This window comes from Oncorhynchus clarkii, chromosome 7 (genome assembly GCF_045791955.1).
Source record: "Oncorhynchus clarkii lewisi isolate Uvic-CL-2024 chromosome 7, UVic_Ocla_1.0, whole genome shotgun sequence".
Lineage (NCBI taxonomy): Eukaryota > Metazoa > Chordata > Actinopteri > Salmoniformes > Salmonidae > Oncorhynchus > Oncorhynchus clarkii.
In genome coordinates, this window is record NC_092153.1 from 73,403,103 (window position 1) to 73,425,127 (window position 22,025).

The following is a 22,025-nucleotide window of genomic DNA, read 5'->3' on the forward strand; positions in this document are numbered from 1 at the left end:
ATCCTGCTTTAAAAGCATTTTTTCTCCTCCATTGCATGCTAATCTGTGTTATTTCAGTTTGCCTGAGACTTAACTCTTTATATTAGGCTATAATTTATCATAATATTTAGTGCTCAAGCTTCCCTCAAATGTCCCTGCTTTCATGTGCAATTTGGCCAATATCCTGCGCTGGCTCTGATTACAGTGTTTAAGTCCCAGGGTCCATCCATGGCACATTACAAACAGTACCAGTCGAGTTCACAGCCAAGAAGAACTACAGTATATAGGGCACACTAGGCTAGCATGGCTAACTCCAGCTCACAGCCAAGCAGAACTATGTAGGGAAAGCTAGACTAGATTAGCATGGCTAAGTCCTCTACCCTCACACCAGTCAGGAAATGAGCGTAGACCGAACATGTGTGGAGAGACTTATCCACACCAGAAGTCCTATCATTACTTGACATACAGCACATTTATCCAGCTAACACAGACAGCTAACATTGCCCATTGGTATTGATATGTAGAACATGTAGATTTAGATCAAAGTTTGTGAGGGTTTCTACCTCGACGGTGTGCCAAAACCAATGCTGGGCCGTTCCAATAGATGGTGCATCCAACTGAGGTAACCTTAGGTCACAGACATGACAGTGATCTATTACTACCCCTTAAGGAGTAGGTGTGTCAGTAGATGCCCTGTTGCATTGAGAGGGTGGATCACACATGTATCTGGAGGTAGACATTAACATGAGCTGGGCATTCAATCTGGACGCAACTATGACTTTCAACTTTTCCAAACCAATCAGAGTGAACCCAGAAGTGGCGCAGCGGTCTAAGGCACTGTATTTCAGCACTAGAGGTGTCCCTACAGACCCTGGTTTGATTCCAGGCTGTATCACAACTGGCTGTGATTGGGTGGTGCACAATTGACCCAGCATTGTCTGGGTTAGAGTTTGGCTGGGGTAGGCTGTCATTGTAAATAAGAATTATTTCTTAAAACTGACTTGCCTAGTAAAATAAAAGATGTCTCTGACCAGGCCCTCTGTACCACTGGTCACAGAACAGGGCCATCCCACTGGGCAAAAAAACTTGTTTCCACATAATTTAAAAATAAAAAAAAGCAATGTGATGATGTTGAATCAATAAGTAAAACTGATTGGATATGCAAAATGTCATCAACGTCGGGGAATTTCTTCTTTTTTTCACCCAACTTTTAACCTAAATCCAATGGCATGATGACATTTTTTTTTCACATTAAATTCACGTCAGTTAACAATTCAACCAAATGTAAATCAAAACTCGACTTTGAACTGATGTCTGTGGCCAGTGGGATTGCATTAGAAATATCAACATAACTCTGTAGCTAGCTACAAAGCATAATTATTTCAAGTCGAATCAATCCCCTATTATTCCATTAGATTAGATGACCTTACCAAAGTTATGTTCGGTTATATATTTTTTTATATTATATATATATTTTTTTATATCTTTTTTTATCCCCTGTTCTGATACTGGTTCTCCCTGTGAAGCCACAAAAAAATGCTGCTGCCATGGCATATTGTATTATAAAAGAGAGAGAGAGAGAGAGAGAGAGAGAGAGAGAGAGAGAGAGAGAGAGAGAGAGAGAGAGAGAGACAGAGAGAGACAGAGAGAGAGAGAGAGAGAGAGAGAGAGAGAGAGAGAGAGAGAGAGAGATAGAGAGGGACAGAGAGAGAGAGAGAGAGAGAGAGAGAGAGAGAGAGAGAGAGAGAGAGAGAGAAGAAGAAGAAAGAGAAAGGGTCAAATAAGCGAAAGTCCAGAGACATGTTTCAGTTTGTAAATAAAACAGATAATTGCTATGTATATTGCTTAAATATCTGTGTGCTTTGTACTGCATTTTGCGGAAGTTCCTCAGGAATTATTTCAAAACTACCTTCTCCAAAATGCCTTTTTAACGTCAAAGCAGCCATCTGGTTCTTTACTAATTCAAGATGTTTGCTTTTCATTCACGTTTTTTCCCCTCTTTACTTAATTTCTTAAAATAAATACTCATAAAACCAAAGTATCTTTGAGGCTGAATGGGTCTTTCCTAATAGTATATTTTTTCCTCACAATTAATTTTCCTGTCACACAGATGTAGACTTACTTCCAAAACACACAACCAATATAGAATCTTGTTCATATTTAGACGGTTATACAAATAAATGTATAAATGTGTTCACCTTATAAAGAAGGCAATACCTATGGTATCATGTGGACATGGCCATATAAATTCTAGACGACCCCTAACATAGATGTTACCACATTATGAAGTTTTAAGTACAAGAAAAGGGTGAACAGGTTAAGGCTACTGTTACTGTCCCATCTGCACTGTATCATAGTGAAGAGTTCATCTCTTAATCTCTTAATCTGATTCGTCATCTGCGGCTCATCAACACTTCAGGTGCAATTGCTGTTTGGCATTTACCAATACGTTTGAAGTATGTCTGATTGATTCAAATACATCTACCAGTTAAGTGCTAGATGACTTCCTTCCTTGATTTCGCTGGAAAGGAGTCCCATAAGAAAATGTAACCCCTCCCCTTTTTACATACCACAAAAACACACATTTTACAGCCTACAGTATACACTATTTTGGTCCAAACCCTAAAGTTTGTTCATTGGAAAGTAACAAGACTTGTTTTTTAGTGTCTTAATGTAAAACGTTATAATAAGCGAGATACCATGTTATTTTGTTTGTATGGCTACTTAATAACCACAACATTGCAATTAACTTGATACAAAATGACTCAAGAGGGCTTGCAAACAAACCAATGTGATGCAATAAAGATATGAGGGCAGCGAAACATAATGATGGTTTCTTATAAAGGATCCCGGTTGAAGATACTTAATGATTAAATCATTGGTAGATCTCTGTGCTACCTTCACTCTATACGCTTTCCTATTTTGATATTTAAAAAAAAAAAACTGTATTCAAATAGAAGTAGGCAATCTGCCAACATTTGCATCTGTTGCATCAATCACCTCACCAGAAAAAGTACTATACCAAGGTAACCAGCATCTACATAGACATGTCATTTTACGTATTTTTCATATAAACTTCAAAGTCTCTTTTATCATACAGATGCCTAAACCGAGCCATATACCAAAAGTCCTTGCATCCCCCCCACCTCCCCTTTGAAGGAGCAAAATACAAATGTGGACGGATTGAATAATTGCCAAACTTCAAAGCGCAGGTTATTGCCCGAGCGTTTACTGTTGCCTGTAGTGCTATGGAGTGTTTTCTTTTATAATGTGGGCTGGGCGAGAGAGAAAATGTCTGGCCCTACCTCAGTGTAAATCCCAGTCTAACGCCGGGGTCTGACCCGGGTGGCCTGAGCTAAATAAAAATTACAATGTTTCACTCCCACAAGAAAGACACTGGGCTCCCCAGACACTCTTACCATCGTCCCCTCCTAGAATATTTCTGAGAAACCCCATCGTGGAAACTATACGACAACTCCACCCCACAAATACACACAGGTGTTAAATTTGGGTTTTGTAAGTGGCATAATCACTCAAATGAATCGCTTTCCCTCTATCAGTTTAACAGACACAAATATGGGTAACACTTTACAATTGCTTTTAGCACTGGGTAACAGCCTGCAGGTATAATGCATTATAACTTGTATATAACCATGTATGAGCCTTCATAATGTCTTATAATAAGGCTGTTATGTCATGACAAGTCCTATGATGCATATGATTTATGTTGTTTCCAAACATAAGGCGCTAGAGGTCAGTTCTACTTTTCTCCATCAATTAAACCCCTTCCCGGGGTACCCCACAGCGACAGTGCAACCACTTCCACAATGTAGTTAAGCTAAGCTTTTCCATCAAAGTACACCATTAAGATGAGGGTGCTTTCTATCTGCTAGTAAAGCTTTCAAAAGAACGGAGCACATCTTTGTAAAATCACTTCGCCCTATGCCTAGTACACACTCACATTGTACAACTGAGGTTGTTCCTTTACACTTCTGTGTATAAGGTAGTTGTAGTGAAATTGTTAGATTACTGGTTAGATATTACTGTATGGTCGGAACTAGAAGCACAAGCATTTCGCTACACTCGCATTAACATCTGCTAACCATGTGCATGTGACCAATAACATTTGATTTGAGGTACAACACAAGGTTCTAACTGTTATGTATGACATTGTACGAGATGTACTACCAACGCAATAAAACAGTTGTCCTACAATTATATTTTATTAATATGGCTCTCACATACATACATACCTGTACAACAGACATACATTCCTACACACACGCAAGTGGATATACATCATTTCATGTTTCATTATTACAATGTGCTAGATGTGGTAGCTCACATAGAAACAGACTTTTAAAAAGGAAGAACAGGATCAAATTCATCTCCACAGAGCAGTATGATGACCACCAATATTTTGGATCGGAGAAGCAACAAACAAATGTTTAGGATTACTGAAGCATTCACGCAATTAGTCCTTGGTCCGTCTGTAGTGCACTATCTAGGGAGTAGGGTACCTTTTCGGACTCGGGTCCTTGTGTTGGGAGTCAAAGCGTTTACCGGAATAAAATTGGTCAAAGGCTCATATTATTAAGCCCCAATGGTCCCCTCTCACACTTGTGACATCATTGGTTCGGTCCTCGCTCACTTTGTTGACAACTTCCCATCATGGCAATAATAAAAATGCTACGAAATATCTCCATTCAAATACGATGAGTACTAAAAAAAAAAAAGAGACATTTGAAATGAATTTGCTTACTGTTATAAAAGAAGTTGTTCTTACATTATGGGATGGTAGTACAATCTTTCTTCATATAATCATTTTATACAGTGGTGGTGGGATGCTGTGATAGTGGCTAACACGGGCAGGTATAACGCTATAAGACATTATAAAGGGCGGGTCAAACAAGTCTTATGATAAGTCTTAGAAAGCATTATAGCTGCATAAAAAATGCATTATACCTGCCAGCATTAAGTCAAGTGTTTCCAAATAGTGTTGAGACCCAACAAACTAAATGTAGTGGCTTCGTCACATTACTGCAGGTGACAGTAAGTTTTTATGAACCCAAGCACAAAGTGCAAAAACGGATAACACAGAACAGTCATACTAAAATCCAAATACTTAGATTTCCCAAACATGTCTGTGATGTGTCCTATTGTTGTCTAGAATTGATGTTCTATGATTTGTGCAGGTAGAGTACAGTTATACTACACCGAGATGAATTCTGAGAAAGGCTTACATCTAAAAACAAACATTTTCCATCTAAAAACAAACATTTTCCAACAGCCAATGCATTTGATGGAGTGACGCCCCCTTGTGGCAAGATAATGGAAGTCAATTCTGTATCATAACCACAAATAAATCAGAGAAGGAATATATATATATATATATATATATATATATATATATATATTTATTACCTGCAAGCTCTTCCTTAACAATGTAGTATTCAATATCAAAGAGAAAGAAATAGAACATCCACAATAGAATCTTAAAAAGCTCACAGAAACAGGGAATGCTCAGCGCCTGCTAGCCAGTCTATCCACAAGTTCATCCCTATTTTATACTGTTTATGAATTTTACTGTCTTCATATACATATGTATGTGACACTTGTCTGTGTTCCTGTTGTATGTCCTCTAAAGTTGTTTTAGTCATGCCAATATCTCCCTCTTTATTAGATAGTAAAAAAACATCATAGGTAGATAGATGTACATGATCATCAAGGGTTAGATACAAATTCATCAAATAAGAACCCCTAATCTCATAAAGAGAGAGATATTGGCATGACTAAAACAACTTTAGAGGACATACAACAGGAACACAGACAAGTGTCACATACATATGTATATGAAGACAGTAAAATTCATAAACAGTATAAAATAGGGATGAACTTGTGGATAGACTGGCTAGCAGGCGCTGAGCATTCCCTGTTTCTGTGAGCTTTTTAAGATTCTATTGTGGATGTTCTATTTCTTTCTCTTTGATATTGAATACTACATTGTTAAGGAAGAGCTTGCAGGTAAGCATTTCACTGTACTGTTTACACCGGTTGTATCCTGTGTACGTGACAAATTAACGTTGATTTGATTTCACAGACATAGGAAAAGAGGGGGTAACCTAAACGAGGAGGCGCGGGCATAGGTGGAGATCATGGTACTCATTCCCTCACTATAGAGGGGTTCAATGGCCCTTATCAAAAGTCACTGAGGATGCTGATGTCAGCAAACTCTTTGCGGTAGCGGTGGGAGTAGAGGGCCAGCAGGATGGACCACTTCAGGGTCATTAAACTCCACACGCCCGACAGGAACAGGCTCCTCGGGTCGGTCAGTGCTGGAAATGACAGAGATGACAGATATTAGTCTTGCGGACTAAAAGACCTGATTGGCACACATTTCATTGACTCAGGTACTTCTCAATGAAGGTTCCTGTAGAAAAACCACAGCTTTAGGCTTGTAACACACAAAGGCAATGAATTTCACATGGAATAACCCCATGAACTTATGGGAGATCACAGCACAAAATCTCTGGGAAGCAGTCATTTTGTGTGGAAATAGATGTAATCATGTGCCCTAAGAGCTGAAATATGCAATACTAATGACTAAATTAAAAACAAAAAACTAAGTTAAGTGAGAAGTAGGCATTGGTCTGAAGTCGAAAAAGAAAGGAAATTCACGAGCACCACAATAACTACTCCCCCTATGCTCTACCAAGGTTTTCCAGCACACAGCTTTGACCTACTACAGTAGCTATGTTGGTATTGTACTTCAAATAATGTGTAGGCAGGTTGCTTAGGATTCAAACCTTCTCAAACAGCCTAATTCATACTCTTAGAGGAGGTGCTGCCACAATAATGTGATTTGTACCGCAAGTTCAAATGTTGGATTCTTCACACAACACACACATCCCATCCACTACCCTTTAAAGCTTTTTTTATTACATGAAAGCAAGCTTTGCTTTTATACTTACAAGACCATCACACTTGATTGAGCGAGTTGTTTTGTCTTGTAGTAATGTGGTGCCTGCCTGTATTTCATTAAACCTTTATTTTAGCAATACATGACATTGAGGAAAAATAGATATTTGATAACATATTTTTGGGGTCAGTAGGCACCCAACATAACAACAGGTTATGGTGTGTTGGATACAGTCACTCTTATAGAGGTCTACAGAGCCTGTCTGTATTCCTGGTTTCTGTAACCGTTAGCTTACCTGTGTAATATCCACATCAGCTCAGATACACTTGTTTTGCAAACATGGTCTTGTTTTATCAATTGCTGTGCTGATCAATGGGCAGTTCATTACCTCTGTCAAATGAATATGTAGCTTAAAGTTATGTGTGTATTTGTATTTGCAATAAAGATGGTGATGCTATACTAATAATACACATTTACAAAAGGCCTATATCTAAAAAAATACTTCGCTCTCTCATTAGGCTGTATACACACACACACACACACAATACCGTTCAAAAGTTTGGGGTCACTTAGAAATGTCCTTGTTTTTGAAAGAAAGGCACATTCTTTGTCCATTAAAATAACATGAAATTGATCAGCAATACAGTGTAGACATTGTTAATGCTGTAAATGACTATTGTAGCTGGAAACGGCAGATTTTTTATGGAATATCTACATAGGCGTACAGAGGCCCATTATCAGCAACCATCACTCCTGTGTTCCAATGGCACGTTGTGTTAGCTAATCCAAGTTTATCATTTTAAAGGGCTAATTGATCATTAGAAAACCCTTTTGCAATTATGTTAGTACAGCTGGAAACTGCTGTCCTGATTAAAGAAGCAATAACACTGGCCTTCTTTAGACTAGTTAAGTATCTGGAGCATCAGCATTTGTGGTTTCGATTACAGGCTCAAAATGGCCAGAAACAAAGACCCTTCGTCTGAAACTCATCAGTCTATTCTTGTTCTGAGAAATGAAGGCTATTCCATGTGAAAAATTGCCAAGAAACTGAAGATCTCGTACAACGCTGTGTACTACTCCCTTCACAGAACAGAGCAAACTGGCCCTAACCAGAATAGAAAGAGGAGTGGGAGGCCCAGGTGCACAACTGAGCAAGAGAACAAGTACATTAGAGTGTCTAGTTTGAGAAACAGACGCCTCACAAGTCCTCAACTAGCAGCTTCATTAAATAGTACCCGCAAAACACCAGTCTCAACATCAACAGTGAAGAGGCGACTCCGGGATGCTGGCCTTTTAAAATGATAAAACTTGGATTAGCTAACACAACGTGCCATTGGAACACAGGAGTGATGGTTGCTGATAATGGGCCTCTGTACGCTATGTAGATATTCAATAAATAAAAATCAGCCGTTCCCAGCTACAATAGTCATTTACAACATTAACAATGTCTACACTGTATTTCTGATCAATTTGATATTATTTTAATGGACAAAAAAATTGATTTTCTTTCAAAAACAAGGACACTTCTAAGTGACCCCAAACTTTTGAACGGTAGTGTATATACACATTATTTAATAGCAGAACACAGTAAAGTCCATTACTCCACTGAAGAGTATGAATTAGGCTGTTTAAGAAGGTTTGAATCCTTAGCAACCTGCATACACATTGTTTGAAGTACAATAGACAAACATATCTACTGTTGTAGGTCAAAGCTGTGTGCTGGAAACTTTAGTAGAGCATTTGGCTTCAGACCAATGCCTACTTGTCACTTAAAACATTGTTTTTTACACCGGAAGGTGATTCTGTTAAAGGTGCATTATACAACAATTTCACAAAAAGCCTGACTTTTTTTTCCACAATCAAAAGTCAGTCATCGGCAGTGCTATTTTACCCTTTAAAATCAGACTCCGCCAAAAGGTCTGGGCCTTAACGGCACAGGTGGTATGCTTGCATAACTGCAAGGGTTGCTGGTTTAAACCCCGGTCTGCTGGATGTTGCCTTCTAATAACTCAAATCAATTTTTGAACTGTTTGTAGAATGTGTTGAATTTACCATGGATAAACAAAAGTAATTGTCTGTAGTTTTCAGAAGGTGAAAAGCTCAATTGATTGTGACAGTCTTACATCGCAAAATATTACTCAATTCCCGTTGAATGCAAAGTAAAAGAAAATGGTTAAGTCATAACATTTTGAAGGTTAAGTCATAGCCACTTGTTTTCTCAGCTACAGTTTGAATTGTGTTCTGACAGTGAAATGTGGCTGGCTCTTACAGCACCTTGGACTATGGAATAGGTAGCTAGCTAGTGTTACAATGCATGCAATGGGCTTTTGCAAGGTAGCACCATGACAATTTGCCCAAAGTTTAGTGTTGGTTTGAACTGATGTAGCTAGTGAGCGATGTTTTGTGGAAAAATGTAGGACTGGCATTTGGACGTGAGCTAGCTAACGCAAATTCACTCACTTTTGTACATCGCCTTGGTCCGTACAATTGACCTTATTTTTGCGCCCAAAAAAACGTAATACTTCCAGATCAACTGTAAAATCAATACCAATGTAAAGCACACTTTCTCCCCTTTCCAACAAAATTAATGATGAGACCTTCATGATGCCCATCTCTGCATAATTCAAGAAGGCAATGAGCTTTGTTGGGTCTTTTTAAAAATGTTGGGTGGGTAGCGAAAGCTACGAAGTGATCTTGAAAGGGGGAAATATGTTGTGTGAAGAAACAGGTTTTTTTTCCACCCGATTTGTCCAACTAATCAACTTTAAAATGTAAATAAAACAAAGAGTTTATGTAATGTCTCATCACATACCTGTTTGAAGGGTTGTGTTGAATTTGAAGAGGGATTTAGGGCTGCGCTAACGTCACAAGTGAACTGCAGCTGTTCCGGCTTTTGAGTGCCATGATGGCTCGCAGTAATGACGTGCAACAAAATGCAATTGGCACTCTAGTCATGAAATATTAGCAATAATTATATTAATTTAGATAAAAATCATGAAGTTTTCTTACAAGTGTATATGGTTAAGCATGATTTTAATCTGCGAGAGAAGGGCTACAACTGGTGGAAAGAGGCTGTACGGCACAAAATGAGTTGCAAATGCACGCTGTACATTACGTAGTGACACGTCACGATGTAACATGCATGAGAGGGGTCAGTTTTTTCATCTTTTCTCCAATACTGTTAGTCCATTACCATGTCAATCAATGCTGAATCGAAACGTAGTTCACACCCCTGGATTTTGATGCCAACACAGTCACTACAGTCCCATTCGTTTTCATTGCAGCCTCGTTTGAATGTCGCGGTTACCCACATTTGTACGGAATGGGGTGAGGTCAGCTGTTGTTGTTTGGTTCTAGCTAACTAATGGCTTAAGTAATTCCATGACCAAATATAGCTTGCTGCCTTTCTTTTCCTGTTCGTTAGCTGGCTAGCTTTCAGCTGACTGGTGTTAGCTAGCTACAGAGGCTAACTGCTAGACTTTGGATAAGCAAGCTAACGTTACCCATCTAACGTTAGCTAACTATACAGTCTTATGTTGGCTAACATTGCCTAGCTAGCTATCATAGCAGCCAAGGACGTTCGCTAGCTTATTTGTGCATATTTGTTTGTGCTCGGATTATACGCAAGGGTCTAGGTCAGCAGTTTACACAGAGGACTTCAGCCTTATATGAAAAACAGTGGTTAGAGAATGAACAGTAGAGCAAGTGAAGGGCAGATGAGAAGCAAATTAGGATCAAAGAAGGAGTGAAGGAATAAGAGAGTGAATGGAGTGTGTGTGTGAGAGACTCACACTCTTTGTTGGTGATGGCGAGGGAGAGGAAGATGATGAAGGCCACCACTGCCAGAAGGGCAAAGAAGACACCCATGAAAAGGAAGAACTTGAGGCCCTTCAGCCAGGTGCGCCAGTAGTCCTGCAAGTACATGATGTGGGTGATGAGGGCCCAGAAAGCCAGCACACCTGAGGGGGAAGAGACACAGAAACACAGACAGTCAGGGGCTGGTTGTTCAAAATCCTTACACTTTGAATCAAATTCCTGACATGATGAGACAAGCACTAAGTAACTAAGTATTTAATTGAAAGAATTTGAGGATGAAGATTTCCTCTTTGTTATAAAATCTTGAACTGCCTTCAATGAATCAAATGGATTTATAAAGGCCTTTTTACATCAGCAGATGTCACAAAGTGCTTATGCAGAAACCCAGACTAAAAGCCCAAACAGCAAGCAATGCAGATGTAGAGGCACGATGGCTAGGGATAAACACCCTAGAAAGGCAGGAACCTAGGAAGAAACCTAGAGAGGAACCAGGCTCTGAGGGGTGGCCGGTCCTCTTCTAGCTGTGCTGGTGGAGATAAGAGTACATGGCCATTGAGGTTAGGCTACTATAGGTTATTGTGTGGAGATGTGTTAGGGGTGAACATATTCTGACACAGCACATAACATTTTGCTGTGTCATTTGTGTCTCAATTCAAACTGTTGTCACTCACTCCATGTTCCTCTTTTACGGTGTCAGCTTCATAACAACAAGTCCATTTGACAACGTATAGCACTGTCTTTCGTGATCCACTTTCACCATTTCTTACACAATATTTCAACTGTCCTTACTCATTGGGCATGCTAGGTAGAACAAAGTGGCCATATTCACAATGAGTCTCAACGCAGGAGTGCTGTTGACAGGCCTATAGAAACAGTCTTACTATTTAGATCATAATGACTAAGTGTAAATAATAGTAATATAGTTACATATTGGGATAATATTAAAACACACAGCCAGGGCAACTAAGGAGTGGCTCCGTAAGAAGCCTCTCAAGGTCCTGGAGTGCCCTAGCCAGTCTCCAGACCTAAACCCAATAGAAAATTGTTGAAGGGAGCTGAAAGTCTGTATTGCCCAGCGATAGCCCCGAAACCTGAAGGATCTGGAGAAGGTCTGTATGGAGGAGTGGGCCAAAATCCCTGCTGCAGTGTGTGCAAACCTGGTCAAGAACTACAGGAAACGCATGATCTCTGTAATTGCAAACAAAGGTTTCTGTACCAAATATTAAATTCTACTTTTCTGATGTATCAAATACTTATGTCATGCAAATTAATTACTTAAAAATCATACAATGTGATTTTCTGGATTTTTGTTTTAGATTCCGTCTCTCACAGTTGAAGTGTACCTATGATAAAAATAACAGACCTCTACATGCTTTGTAAGTAGGAAAACCTGCAAAATCGGTAGTGTATTTTTATTTATTTAAGTATCAAATGCTTGTTCTCCCCACTGTAAATCGTATCGACAATATTGCAATATTTGAGCTAGTTGGCTGTACCTGTACCAAAACACCAGTAATCCTCCTTTATAGTTTGTTCTCCATCTTCTTTTTAAATTGGGAGCAAAATAACAATAATAATAAAATGTAAAAAATTAAAAAGTGTTCAGCACTTATTTCCATGACCGATAAAAACTTGTTGTTTTCTCATGGCTCGCTCTTGTCCCTCTGCAGCAGACACATCGTGAGCAATATGTTTGGAACATCAAATCACAATAAAACCACAGTATCAAATCACAATACATATAGAATCTGCATCTAAGGGGGCATTCGTAAATTCACTCTGGATATCTACTCCGATTTCAGAGCACTCTCGTCTGAGTGTGCCAGAGCGCAGAATCACTGCTGAATTTACGAACGTGCTACACCCATTGAATACGACCAGTTTCGGTAAACGTCAGCAAAAATGCATTATTAAATTGTTGCCAGGAGCACAGTTCGTCAACAACGCTCTAGATAACATGAAAACAGCCTAACCAGCTATGCTAGGGCAAGTAAAATGGTCAGAGTGAGGTACTCTCATTTGTGCCTGAAAGTAGCTAGCAAGCCAGTCAACTTTAGCCAGTTCCAACGGCAGTCAAGCAGCCAAGCTGAGGTCAGAACACTCGGCTCAACCCTACTCCCCGGCCAAACAAAAGTTCACACTCCAGTACAAAACGCAACTGTACAAAACAAGTTAGAGAAACAGACCCAGCCAAAAATAAACACTCTGAATTTATGAAATGCCCAAAGCGCACTCTGGCACTCCAGAGTGAATTTACGAACACACCCGAAGTAGCATGATAATATCGTATTGTGAGGTCCCTGGCAAATCCCAGCTCTAGTAAAAATAAGTGTATATAGACAGGGAGGACCAGACCCTGGATCATAACCCACTGACATATGTTTTGAATACAGGCCCAGAACTAATGAGCAAGTAGCCTACATAAACTTTATGTTCTTTCTTCAGGGTTGGGGGTTAAAAGGTTTTAACAGTGTTTGAGGTTTGAAAGTACCATTCTGGCTTCCTTTCAAACATGGTCAGATAGTGATTAGGGCTGAGTCTTGATTCTCCACCCTTTTCCTGAAGTGTGCACTTGCACACTTCCTGTCGTGGATTTAACAAATGGTGGAAACTCCCTCCTACCAATGCTTACAACAATCCAAAGCTTTTAAATCAATGATGGGGAGATTTTTGGGGAAAGTGCAGAGAATTGGGACACAGCAAAGCTACTAAGTTCAATTGTTAGAGGGAGCTTCATGTTTTATTAGTCGTATGTACGGTATACACCTGGTATACACCTGGTATGCAGGTTCCCTTCTCAACAAATAAACAATAAGAAATAAAACATAAGAATACGAATAATGCCTCAGTAGAATAGAACATTTTAGCATAAGTATAATACAGGAAGGCACCATTTATTGTCCAATATTTACACATGTTTTGGAGATCAGCGGGGGGTGGCAATAAGAGTCCGATAGCAGCAGTTGTGATGCGTGTGTAGCATGAATGTATAAGTATGTGTGAAAGAGTCTATATCTGTGTAAGTGTGTGCTAAGGAGTGCAGCTGGTCAGTCCAGTTTAAGAGTTCAGCATTCTGATGGCTTGTAGATAGAAACTGTCTCTGAGCCTGTTGCTATTAGACTTCCTGCTCTGATACAGAGAAGGCTTGTCTTATTCTGCTGTGTCAATCTGCCTTGCTGACCCCACTAATTTCCACATCTCATGGTTTACAATCATATGACCAAGCACAAGAATTGCACCTTTATTGATTGTTTCTCTATTGGCACAGGCACCACACATCACATGCTGCTATCATGACCCCACAAGAAAAAAAAAGTGGATTTGGCCTTTGGAACATTAGTGACAGCGCACTTTATAAAAAGTAATTTGACTTCACATACAGATGTACACTGTATGTGAAATATACATACTGTAATGACCGGACTAGATCATAAAGGACCAATTGTTCAGACTGAGGATTCAGTTTACGAATTGACGGTTTATTAACCCAACTTTACACAGGCTAATGTTTGGCCGTAGCCCACGCCAAATAAATGAAGGATACCCTATAAAACAACTGTGACCTTCTCTTGTGAAGGCCAGACGTAAGAGAGAGAACAATGGCTAAACCTGGTCTTAACTTCCAATGCTCCATCCCCCTGCCCAACTCCCCTCCACGCCACTCCGCCAACCACCAGGATGCCCGGCATCAGAACATTCCAGGCATTCCCGTGATTGGCAGATAACAGGTTGATTGGCATGTCGGACCCCGCGAACACTGGGTACTGGTAAGTACAACACAACCAACTAACAGCCTAACACGTAACACACAGCTGTCTGTGTGGGTCGCTACAATACAAATATATTACTAAATCGGCATCTGCAGCTACTATTCTCTTTGAAGAAGTAGTATGAGAAGTTTACAACAATGAGAAGAGAGAAAAGTCACACAGATATCAACTTGCTGACCTGAGAGGATGAATTAACAAGAGCTCAAAGTTCGCAGCCACAAATGCACCACTAATTAACTAGATCATTACATAACTGACAAAAGGGGTGCTCTTAGCGTTACTGTCAATACCTGTGTTTTACACCACATTATAAAATAAAAACACAAATAATACTCTAAAGGCACTTAAATGCAAATACTAGGCAATATAGAACTTAATTATAAAGTACATAATTTATTGTACAATTACTATGCATGGTTGGTAACTAGGCCTTAATGTTCCTCCGACTGCAGAGTAGCCAATGTTCAATACTTGAAAGTTTAACTGTTTTATGGTAGGCGCAGGCTTCCACTCTTATCAGGTCAGCAAATTGTAACGGTGATGCGGAGATAAGTCCTGCTACTCATCCCATTGGAAGTTGTGTGCCAAGTTCATCTGAGGAGACTGTTTAAAAAGGCTGTGTAAGCAGAAATACAGTACAGTTTGAGTTGACACCTGACAGGTTTTTGACCAGTGTTTTAGAATCAGGAACAAACATTCCAGGTTAACCAGGAAGGCTTTCAACCTACTCTTGAAAGTTGTAATAGTAAAATGCACTAGAGGTCGACCGATTAATCAGAATGGTCGATTAATTAGGGCCGATTTCAAGTTTTCATAACAATCAGAAATCTGTATTTCTGGACACCGATTTGGCCAATTTCTTTTTTTTTACACCTTTATTTAACTAGGCCAGTCAGTTAAGAACACATTCTTATTTTCAATGACGGCCTAGGAACGGTGGGTTAACTGCCCTGTTCAGGGGCAGAATTACAGATTTTTACCTTGTCAGCTCAGGGATTCAATCTTGCAACCTTACAGTTAACCTGTTGAGTGTAGGGGGGAGTATTTTGATGTTTGGATGAAAAACCTCCCAAATGAAACTGCCTATTTCTCAGGCCCAGAATATGCATATAATTGTCAGATTAGGATAGAAAACACTCTAAAGTTTCCAAAACATTGTCTGTGAGTTATAACAGAACTGATATTGCAGGCGAAAACCTGAGGAAAATCCAACCCGGAAGTGCTGTTTTTCCTGAAAGCTCTCGGTTCCATTGCCTGCCTTCGCTCCATTTCAAGGGATATCAACCAGATTAATTTTCCTAAGGCTTCCACATGTTGTGAACAGTCTTTAGACATAGTTTCAGGCTTTTGTTTTGAAAAATGAGAGCGAAGGATCACATCGTGTCATTGGATGGCTGGGTGCCAGCAGCGTTTTACATGCGCAACAGAGTGGAGCAGACATTTTCGCTCTCTCTCCTATTGAAGAAGCTACTGTCTGGTTGAAATATTATCGATTATTTATTGTAAAAACAACCTGAGGATTGATTATAAAAAACGTTTGACATGTTTCTACGAACTGTACGGATACTATTTGGAATTTGTCTGCCCCATCGTGACCGCTCGAGCCTGGGGATTTCTGAACATAACACGCCAACCAAATGGAGGATTTTGGATATAAAAATAACAAAAGGAACATTTATTGTGTATCTGGGAGTCTTGTGAGTGCAAACATCCGAAGACCATCAAGAGGTAAGCGATTAATTTTATTGCTTTTCTAACTTTCGTGACCAATCTACTTTGCTGCTAGCTGTTTGTAATGTTGTCTGCTGAGAGAGATGTCCTAACATAAAACGCTTGGATAGCTTTCACCAAAAAGCTTTTTTGAAATCTGACACGCCAGGTAGATTAACAACAAGCTAAACTGTGTTTTGCTATATTGCACTTGTGAGTTCATGAAAATTAAATATTTTTTGTAATTTTATTTGAATTTGGCACTCTGCAAATCAGTGGATGTTGACGAAAATGATCCCGCTAATGGGATGGGTGCGCCAAAAAGTTAAAGGGAGTGCTCCTAATCTCAGTTTGTTACATGTATAAAAGACACCTGTCCACAGAAGCAATCAATCAGATTCCAAACTCTCCACCATGGCCAAGACCAAAGAGCTCTCCAAGGATGTCAGGGACAAGATTGTAGACCTACACAAGGCTGGAATGGGCTACAAGACCATCGCCAAGCAGCTTGGTGAGAAGGTGACAACAGTTGGTGCGATTATTCGCAAATGGAAGAAACACAAAAGAACTGTCAATCTCCCTCGGCCATGCAAGATCACACCTCGTGGAGTTGCAATGATCATGAGAACCGTGAGGAATCAGTCCAGAACTACACAGGAGGATCTTGTCAATGATCTCAAGGCAGCTGGGACCATAGTCACCAAGAAAACAATTGGTAACACACTACGCCATGAAGGACTGAAATTCTGCAGCGCCCGCAAGGTTCCCCTGCTCAAGAAAACACATATACATGCCCATTTGAAGTTGGCCAATGAACATCTGAATGATTCAGAGGACAACTGGGTGAAAGTGTTGTGGTCAGATGAGACCAAAATGGAGCTCTTTGGCATCAACTCAACTCGCCGTGTTTGGAGGAGGAGGAATGCTGCCTATGACCCCAAGAACATCATCCCCTAAATGGTCTAGTCCCGCTTCATAACTGGGTTGACGATCTGCTGCTACTCTGTGCTGTACTCCACTCAATATTTATTTTTGGCTTAACTACACTGCTTGTAATGACTATATGCTGTCTTCTTATACATGTACCACCTAATAGGATTTTGTTTTATTTTGTGTATGTGTGAGTTAAGTTTTGTTTTGTCCTCTAAATTCACCATCCCATTCAACAGTACAATGAATGTCATTGTTAGTACCGTAATTGCTGGACTATAAGCCGCTACTTTATTCCCACACTTTGAACCTCGCGGTTTATACAATGACGCGGCTAATTTATGGATTTTTCCCGCTTTCGCAAGATTCATGCCGCCGCCAAAAAACTGAGCACCGTCACATAATGTGACGTAAATCGAGCGCTCTCAAAGTTCCCATCATTCTGATTACGGTAGTAATTTTGTCACCCTCATCATGGCAAAGACATGGAGAAATGCATATGATGCAGCTTTCAAGTTGAAGGCGATCGATCTGGCTGTTGGAAAAAGAAATAGAGCTGCTGCATGGGAGCTTGGCCTTAAAGAGTTGATTATAAGACTTTGTAAACAGCAGCGTGAGGAACTGACTCAGTGCAAAAAGACAACAAACCTTTCAGAGGGAAGAAAAGCAGCGGGAAGAAACATCAGCGTAAATCGTGCATTTAAGGTGGCGCTCCGTGTTCAGTGGGAGGCTTGGATGACAAGTGGGGAGAAATCCTTCACTAAAACGGGCCGCATGCGAAGAGCAACTTATGGTCAAGTCTGCCAGTGGGTCCTGACAGCGTGGAGCATTGTCAAAAAATCCACTATCAACGGGTTTCAAAAGGCTGGACTGCTGCGTGTTGAAGGGGCAGCATGAGCTCAGCGGGGTATTTGTCTCCGGATGAAAGTGACGAGAGTGACAATGAAAACGATCCAACATCGGATGAAGCAATTCTGAGGCTATTCAACTCCGACACCGAAGGAGATGACTTCAGTGGTTTCAGTGCACAGGAGGAGGCTTGGTAGGCTACTGTTTTAATTTTTGTTACAAGCCGTGTTTCGTTAAAGCCTATTTATTTTTGTTACAAGCCGTGTTTCGTTTAAAGGCTGTGTAAAGTTAATTTGTTTCAATGTACCGGTAGGCACCTGCGGCTTATAGACATGTGCGGCGTATTTATGTACAAAATACATATTTTTTAATAATTCAGTGGGTGCGGTTTATATTCAGGTGCGCTTAATAGTCCAGCAATTACGGTATTGCTGTCTTTTTTATTTGATTTTTTATTGGAAAATAAACATATTATTTTAAAAAAAGAACATCATCCCCACAGTCAAACATGGAGGTGGAAACATTATGCTTTGGGGGTGTTTTTCTGCTAAGGGGACAGGACAACTTCACTGCATCAAAGGGACGATGGACGGGCCATGTACCGTCAAATCTTGGGTGAGAAGCTCCTTCCCTCAGGGCATTGAAAATGGGTCATGGATGGGTATTCCAGCATGACAATGACCCAAAACACATGGCCAAGGCAACAAAGGAGTAGCTCAAGAAGAAGCATATTAGGGTCCTGGGGTGGCCTAGCCAGTCTCCAGACCTTAATCCCATAGAAAATCTGTGGAGGGAGCTGAAGGTTCGAGTTGCCAAACGTCAGCCTCGAAACCTTAATGACTTGGAGAAAATCTGCAGAGAGGAGTGGGAGAAAATCTGCAGAGAGGAGTGGGAGAAAATCCCTCCTGAGATGTGTGCAAATCTGGTGGCCAACTACAAGAAACGTCTGACCTCTGATTGCCAACAAGGGTTTTGCCACCAAGTACTAAGTCATGTTTTGCAGAGGGGCCAAATACTTATTTCCCTCATTAAAATGCAAATCAATTAATAACATTTTTTGACATGCGTTTTTCTGGATTTTTTTGTTGTTATTCTGTCTCACTGTTCAAATAAACCCACCATTAAAATGATAGACTGATCATGTCTTTGTCCGTGGGCAAATGTACAAAATCAGCAGGGGATCAAATACTTTTTTCCCCTCACTGTATATATTTTTAAACCTGCATATTTTGCTAAAAGAAATCCAGGTTAGCAGGCAATATTAACCAGGTGAAATTGTGTCACTTCTCTTGCATTCATTGCACGCAGAGTCAGTGTATATGCAACAGTTTGGGCCACCTAATTTGCCAGAATTTTACGTAATTATGACATAACATTGAAGGTTGTGCAATGTAACAGGAATATTTAGACTTATGGATGCCACCCGTTAGATAAAATACGGAACGGTTCCGTATTTCACTGAAAGAATAAACATCTTGTTTTCGAGATGATAGTTTCCGAATTCGACCATATTAATGGCCTAAGGCTCGTATTTCTGTGTGTTATTATGTTATAATTAAGTCTATGATTTGATAGAGCAATCTGACTGAGTGATGGTAGCCACCAGCAGGCTCGTAAGCATTCATTCAAACAGCACTTTCGTGCATTTTGCCAGCAGCTCTTTGCTGTGCTTCAAGCATTGCGCTGTTTATGACTTCAAGCCTATCAACTCCAGAGATTAGGCTGGTGTAACCGATGTGAAATGGCTAGCTAGTTAGCGGGGTGCTCGCTAATAACATTTCAAACGTCACTCGCTCTGAGACTTGGAGTAGTTGTTCGCCTTGCTCTGCATGGGTAACGCTGCTTCGAGGGTGGCTGTTGTCGTTGTGTTCCTGGTTCGAGCCCAGGTAGGGGCGAGGAGAGGGACAGAAGCTATACGGTCACATTTGCAATACTAAAGGGCCTATAAGAACATCCAATAGTCAAAGGTATATGAAATACAAAAAGAAATAGAGAGAAATTGTCCTATAATAACCTAAAACTTCTTACCTGGGAATATTGAAGACTCCTGTTAAAAGGAACCACCAGCTTTCATATGTTCTCAAGTTCTGAGCAAGGAACTTAAACGTTAGCTTTTTTTTACATGGCACATATTGCACTTTACTTTCTTCTCCAACACTTTGTTTTTGCATTATTTAAACCAAATTGAACAGGTTTAATTTTATTTGAGGCTAAATTGATTTTATTGATGTATTATATTATTAAGTTAAAATAAATGTTCATTCAGTATTGTTGTAATTGTCATTATTATATATATATATATATTTTTTTTAATCGGCTGATTTATCAGTATCTGCCTTTTTTTGTCCTCCAATAATCGGTATCCGCGTTGAAAAATCATAATCGTCTACCTCTAAAATGCACAAGGTGAAATTTCGAAATTGGGTAGTGCATCATCAGTTTTCCTCTTGTCATGTCAGTCATTGCAGATCTTAGGGAGCTATTTATAACTTGTCAGAAATGTCCAGATCAACAAGCCCATGGCAGCTAAATGTAACCAATGTGAAATGGCTAGCTAGTTAGCGGGGGACGGAAGCTATACTGTTACACTAACGTTTTTAGCTAGGTTTTTATTTTCCCATAGGTTTTGTAGTAATGTGTGAGTCATTCAAATATTACATGAATACAAATTATACATGGCAAAACGTATAGAATTGCAAGAAAATTTGCTTTAAAACTGCTAAATGATATCTGCGCCCTATGACAAAATGTGTAAAATTGCAGGAAATAAGTTTTAAACCTGCAAAATGGGTGTGAACAGTTTGTGTCCTGAACAGAGCTTGTAGAAAAAGAAAGACGTGGCGGGGCGCGGGGGTTCCCCAACGCTAGAAGGGGTGCTGAGTGAAACCCTGTAATAGCTGATGCTAAAACGCTGATGTGCTATAAACTGTTTTGGAAACGCGAAAGTAGACATAAAAGTAAATAGGCCTATGTCCAATATATGTAATGTAATGTACAGAGATGTAGTAGTTTATAACCTGGTGTGTAGAGATTTAGCTATTCTCTTCTGAAGTCAAGTTTACCGATTCAACTTTGCTAGTTAGAATACCTTGACCTGGGGCATGTTGTTCAGTGAGGGTCGTGTTGCAACGCTTAGAATTATAGAATGTTGCCGACCGACAGATTATACAACATCTTCATACAATCATATATATCTGTGTCGGTCTGTCTCTGAACATTCTGTAGCTAGCGTTCCATTTTCTTTTGGAAAAAATACATTCGAGTGTGTGCTTCTAAACATGTGTCACTCCAAACTCGAGGACTGTAACACTTGCAACATGAGATGGGTACCGACACTGTGTCAATATCCAGCTCATGTGAGTCAGATGGACAGTTGCATCCTGAAAATATTGCATAAACTATAATGTTACATCATGTCTGCAGCCTCATTCACAAAATAAATAATTGTTTACATTCTGGCTAATACTTGACCTGATAATCCTCCCATTGCAGCTGTCCATGATTGTTTGTACTCGATGTTCCACACGAGAAACGCAGAGAATCCTATAAGCATGCCCAAAGAGGCATACCCGACACTGATGTACGTCTTATTGAACCCCATTGGGCACGGATGACACACGAGAAGAAGACTTAAATAACAATACCGTCAACGTTTAAAAACAAGTGCTTTGCTTTGAGAAACTCGCTTCTGTACTCCACGACTCAAGCTAGTTTAACAGCTGCATGGTAGTGTACTGGGATAAAAACGTCCGAACGACAGTAGCTAATACGACAGTTGCTGCAAATGTGAGCTAAATCGACATAGTTAATATAAAAGTCTACACAACAACACAACACGAACGATGTGCCCTATTTGTAAGCCAAAAACGGTTGTTGTTATTCTTCTTCTGCGTTTCCGACAGAATAGACGCTGTATTGCTGCCTTTCTCAGGTCGGAGTGCGAATTACATATTTGTGACCGACTAGCTCGATTCGGTCATACGTATCAAAATTTGAAATCGTGTTTTTTACATTGGATAAAAGTAAAGCCTCAGAGCTAGAAAATTATATAT

The 22,025-nt window shown here is 39.9% G+C and overlaps 1 protein-coding gene across 2 annotated transcripts; it reads right to left on the reverse strand.

Annotated features, from left to right (window-relative positions):
- Positions 1-4,183: 4,183 nt before the first annotated feature.
- LOC139413817 (heme transporter hrg1-A-like) lies at positions 4,184-21,873 on the reverse strand. Of its 2 annotated transcripts, XR_011634837.1 has the most exons (4): positions 21,445-21,873; positions 10,690-10,857; positions 5,926-6,314; positions 4,184-5,509 (listed from the first exon to the last, which is right to left on the reverse strand). XR_011634837.1 is itself a non-coding variant. In XM_071161602.1 (3 exons), the coding sequence occupies exons 1-3, from the start codon at positions 21,572-21,574 to the stop codon at positions 6,178-6,180; spliced, it is 435 nt and encodes a 144-aa protein (XP_071017703.1). In that variant the 5' UTR covers positions 21,575-21,852; the 3' UTR covers positions 5,845-6,177. The 2 variants fall into 2 exon arrangements, 1 of the variants encoding a protein (XP_071017703.1); XM_071161602.1 differs by lacking the exon at positions 4,184-5,509 and having other exon boundaries at positions 5,845-6,314; positions 21,445-21,852.
- Positions 21,874-22,025: the final 152 nt, after the last annotated feature.